General features: G+C 42.2%; 1 protein-coding gene across 1 annotated transcript in view; it reads left to right on the top strand.

Moving 5' to 3' along the window:
• Positions 1–5178: 5178 nt before the first annotated feature.
• Positions 5179–5337, top strand: part of SLC26A4 (solute carrier family 26 (anion exchanger), member 4) — a 26511-nt gene continuing 26352 nt past the window's right edge. The window contains exon 1 of the mRNA XM_009328366.1: positions 5179–5228. Coding sequence (XP_009326641.1) covers positions 5179–5228 — 50 coding nt within the window. The remainder of the gene's footprint in view (positions 5229–5337) is intronic.

The raw sequence follows: 5337 nt of genomic DNA, 5'->3' as shown, positions 1-5337 counted from the left end.
AGACGGCCTCCGACCACCACATCTCCCACCAGTCCTTCTCTGTTTGTAAACAAGAGGTCGAGCGAGGCACCTCCCCTGGTAGGCTCCCTTACCAGCTGTGTCAGGAAGTTGTCTTCCACACACTCCAGGAACCTCCTAGAGTGTTTCCTCTCTGCCGTGTTGTATTTCCAGCAGATGTCCGGGAAGTTGAAGTCCCCCACGAGAACAAGGGCCAGCGATCGAGACACCTCTGCCAGCCGCTTGTAGAACGCTTCATCGGCCTCTTCATCCTGGTTGGGTGGTCTATAACAGACTCCCAGCAGGATATCTGCCTCGTTGGCCTTCCCCCTCATCCTTACCCATAAACACTCAACCGTATCATCATCACAATCGTTAAGCTCTAGACAATCGAAACACTCCCTAACATACAGAGCCACCCCGCCGCCTCTCCTTCCTCGCCTGTCCCTTCTGAAGAGTCTATAGCCATCCATTGCAGCACTCCAATCGTGAGAGTCACCCCACCATGTTTCTGTGATGGCGACTAAGTCATACCTCTCCCGCTGCACATGCTCAGCTCTTTGGAGTCCCAGATTTGTTCACATGAAAATCATCTTTTTGTTACTCAGATTGAAAATATTTTGTAATATCTGCTTTGTAGAACTGTATTCTTGGAAAGAACATGTTTCTTTTTTAAAATTAGACGTCTAAATAGTATATCTAGACATTTGCTGCACATGCTCAGCTCTTTGGAGTCCCAGATTTGTTCACATGAAAATCATCTTTTTGTTACTCAGATTGAAAATATTTTGTAATATCTGCTTTGTAGAACTGTATTCTTGGAAAGAACATGTTTCTTTTTTAAAATTAGACGTCTAAATAGTATATCTAGACATTCCAGTAGATGGCAAGTCTTTCAGAGTATTTTGCATTTGCATTGTTTCACAATACTTTATACGTGTTCAGAGCCTGCAGGAGTCTGGGTTGGTCAACTTTAAGTACAGTTTTCTCGTTGGTAATGTTTTAAGCTATGGTTAATATACGGGGAAAGAATGAATCAAAATTTCATGTTTTTAACTCCTGATCTTTCAGGCTGTTTGATCACATTTTGGTCACGTTTGCCTGTTTTGTAGGAAAGAGCTGAAGAAAAAGTTAAATCTCCAGTAATACTGATGAAATCAAAATTACTTCTGTACTCATGTTTGACAGTTGATTTAATTCTGGGTTATGTCTCCAGAAGTAAGAATTCAGAGCTCTTTCTACTCTAAATAATGTCAAAGTAATTGTCTCGTCATTTTGGAGCTTTTTTCCCCCTTTACAAAAGTAGGAATGTGCATTTTCAGTACTTCGGTGGAGAAGCATAGGAGAGAGTATTAATTCTAAAAATATTTGCACAGGTTTAACTGATAGTAGCTTTCAAAAAAATTGAGATGTGTTTCCATAGGGTTTTTTTTCATAAACCCCTTTTTCTGTGGAGTCAAGAAAGCAGTGAGGTCACGGTGGGTGCGTGAGAACTGACCTGAATATTAATAGACCTAACTACATGCTTTGGTGTTTTCTTAAATGAAAGCACCTTTAGCTAAGCAGGATGTTTTTCCCTTTTTCTATTTTTGCAACAAACATATCTTCTTTAATAACATAAATCGTGCACGGTCTTTTCTGAAAATGTACTCTTGCGGTAGCACTACCTGTATTTGCTGCCACAGTAGTCCCTAGCTACATAGCCTCATTGAAGACACTGTGCTTTCCTAGCTTGTTTTGAAGGGTGAAAGCTCTGGTTTTTACTCAGCATTTAAGTTTTTTTTTCCAAATGTGAAGTTATTGTAGAAGTACTACACGACTGCCTCAGTTCTCGAGTGTTCCTTGAAATGCTGAATTTACTTTGTAAGCTCCTTGGGACAGAAGCCCTCATTTTGCCTTGCCTTTGGACAGTGCTCATTCCAGTGGCAACTGTAATATGGGTCCCGATGGAACCTGATACAAATCATTTTACAGATAAAGTTGGAAAATCACCTCTCAGTTATGTCTTTCCAATCCTCCAGCACTCTGTGCTGGATATTGCTGTATACATAAATTGTGTAAGGTCTAAAAACATAGTTCTGGAACTGAGCATCCCGAGTTCAGGAATAATGTGGAATATTTTATTTTCTATGATAAAATGTAATACTTGTGTTTCACTCTTGAGGCAATGTGCAAATAGGGACAGGCATTGCAAGGTGTCTTTGTGAGGAAAACAAGACAGTCCCTCTAGTTTTGTGTCCTTCACTCTGAAATACAATTGTGGTCCATAGCAAATTCCTATTATCCGCAAGTGCAAGTCTGCCCTTAAATGTTGCTATTCCGTCTCCAGCTTTGGGAGAGCTGAGTGGAAGAGGGAGCAGGCTACATTCCTATAGACCAGGACTATATATGCTAGAGGGTTCCCTTCTGAACTCTACCGAGGCGGTCTTCAGTCCACACCAACACAACCAAGTCTGGGATGTTCGGATTCCCAAACACACTTGGGTGCAGCAGGGTTTAGCGAGTGGGAGCCTACCCCCTATGTTTAGTGTCTAGGGGAAGTTAGATACTAGCACTAGCGTGTCCATTGGAAGTGAGGAGATACCAAAGCCAGCTACTAAGGAAAATGAAAATTGGAAGCATCTCTCAAAACTCACTTGTCTGGAAATCGGATACCAATTGCAGCTGTGATAAAAGCATGTCTGCAAGACTTGCAGGTTAACTGCAATGACTATTTAAGTCATAGCTTAAATTCTTTCCTTTATTCTGCTGCCCAAGATCAGACTGTCTGTGTAGTCTGATTGGGTTTACTCTTCTCTCTGAAAACACAGCCAGAAGAGGCAGTAGTTTTAGTGATAATTGTGTTTTGAGAGGTAGCTTAATAGCTGCTCACCTAGAAAGTGAGACCATGTTCTGCATCTTCCTTAGACTGAGGTTGAAACCCATATTCCTGTGACTATGGGAGAAGAAACTAAGTTGGCTGGGAAGGTGCTAAACTACTCCTTGCCTTTTGAGTTTAAGACATGGTACAGAAAAGAGACAATGTGAAAGGAAGGAAGGGAGGGACTGTTATTTTTGGCTAGTAAGGACAAAATCTTAGGCTTTGATGCTTCTCCAGACATGACTTAGGCATTTAGAGTTAAGGACTCGGGAATAGAGCATACAGTGATACTGTAAGCAGGGACTTGGAAACAGGCTGTGTATCCATCCTAGGCTGTTTATCTCATACCAACTACAAAATGAACATGATCTAAGTAGGAAATAGTAACAAATAATAAGGTGAGCAAAAGGATTTAGAACACTGGTGTCGATTTCAAGCTAACAAAACAAGAAAAAAAGCCTGCCTTCTAGCTTGAAGGGCTAGTGTTCCAGGGGAAGGGGATGCTACGCAGGGTAGCATCCTGAGTGGGGTCAGCAACATCGCAGTTTAGAAGCTTGTTGCTTCTGATTTCACACAGATCTGTCTCTGTGGATAGGATCCATTCTGAGCTAGGGTTTGCATTCTTTATCCTCTTCCTTAAATAATTTTCTTTTCAAATACTGGTAAGTGCATTGTGTTACACAGATGGAGCTTTTTTCTTGAAACCTCTTGTCCTCAAACATGCATACTTCTGTCCTGCCAGTATGCGCAGTCCTACAGAGTTCCCATCTGTGCATCATCTGCTGATGATCCTACAGCATCTCATCACCTGTGAGATGCTGAACCTCAGAGTTCAATTCAGCCAGACCTGGGCTGCAGGAGATGAATTTGCAAGGACCGTGAGTTACACTCAATTCAGATTCTTCTGACTGTGGTCTTCCTGTGTTAATTGCCATGTTCAGTATGACTTTTTTTTCTTGATATCATCCAGTTCTCTTATAAAATCATAGTTATATGAATAATAAGATAATAGTTTTGTGGGAATTCTAGGAGAGAAGAATACATAGCATCCAGTCCTGAAAATTAAATTTATGTTCTATGTTTTAAGTGCGGGGCATCTATGTTGGGTTCCCGCAGATGTTTTTGCTGCTAGTATTTTTTGCTTTAATGATTAGCCTAGAAGCCATTATACCTTCTGGAGTCATTTCATTGTCTTTGCGTTAATTTTAGAACCTAAGAAGATGTTACCACAACAGCTTTTTAAAGTTAGATTTCAAAACTACTTTTCATGCTACTCCATTTTTATCAGGAGTGGATTCTAACTCAGTAGATTACTTGGTTTTGATGCCAGCTCAGTTTTCTGTATGTGCTTTAGTATATGTCTAACTGAATCGAGCTACTATTCTGTTCTCCAACATTAATTCCATTTCCCTGTAGTATTATCTGCTAGCAAAAAACTGAAAGCTTTCCCACTCTGGAGTGAGTAACATGTACGTAAGACCACTTTCTTTATAACACAAAGTCCTATCACTAGACACTAACTGTCAGCTTTTCCTCACTCCAGTGCCGTGCTACTAACTGCTACAAAACTTTATTCGGTTTAGGAAGCTGGCTGTTTCACTTCCTCATATCAAAGCATTTCAGTAGTTTACCTAGACATTTCTTGCAGTATAGCAGCAGGGGAAGCCTGTTGCAGAATTAGAAAGCCTGAACCATGTTACACTATGAAAACGTACTTTCAGCAAGTAGCTTCTTTCCAGTTTAGCAATGTTGGCTTCAACATGCCTGAAGTTAGGACTGCACTAAAATGCTTTGAAACCAAGGCCATCAAGAATATCCATGCCTGAATAGTTCATTGAACAAACATTTTGCTTGATACAGTACCCTCAGCACCTCTTTGGTGTTAGTTGAAACATCATTGGCACTGATTCTGATTTCAAAACGTCCCTTGGGGTGAGGAGGACACCTGAGGGAAGTGAAGCACTCCTGCAAGATCTTTGCTAGGTTATCCTCCATACATAACATGGAAGATCTGTGTTGTAGCCAGCAGTACTCGGTGTTCAGGGTTGACTTTTCAGCCCCAGTCTTCTCTCTAATCCTAAATTACAGCAGGGCTGCCAAGGAGTTCATTCCCTCTGACCCCCCTTGGGCAGACTAGAAGCTGCAACCCTGGGCCACCTTCTGACATTTCAGGTGTGACACAAAGAGCCCGCAGGCTCCAAACCACTTCTCCTTCCCGCCAAGGCGGCTGGGTGAGCCCAGGGATGGTTCGGAGAGCAGATGCAGTTTATTAGGCGTTTGTATCTCAGCGTGGAGCCAATTCCCAAAGCTTGGAATATGGGATGCAGCAGGGCTTTGGAAACTCAGGGGAGGTTTCCATGTGGGCCAAGCGGTGCGTGGAGCGGCTAGTCCTATCTTTTCCCCTCGGGCTCGTCTTAACAGCGAGCACTTTTGCAGGCTGCCGTTGGGCAGATGGTTCCTCAGGGCAGCTGGTGAAGGGG

Source organism: Pygoscelis adeliae, unplaced genomic scaffold (genome assembly GCF_000699105.1).
Source record: "Pygoscelis adeliae isolate BGI_AS28 unplaced genomic scaffold, ASM69910v1 Scaffold267, whole genome shotgun sequence".
Lineage (NCBI taxonomy): Eukaryota > Metazoa > Chordata > Aves > Sphenisciformes > Spheniscidae > Pygoscelis > Pygoscelis adeliae.
This window is presented reverse-complemented; position numbering and strand designations above follow the sequence as displayed.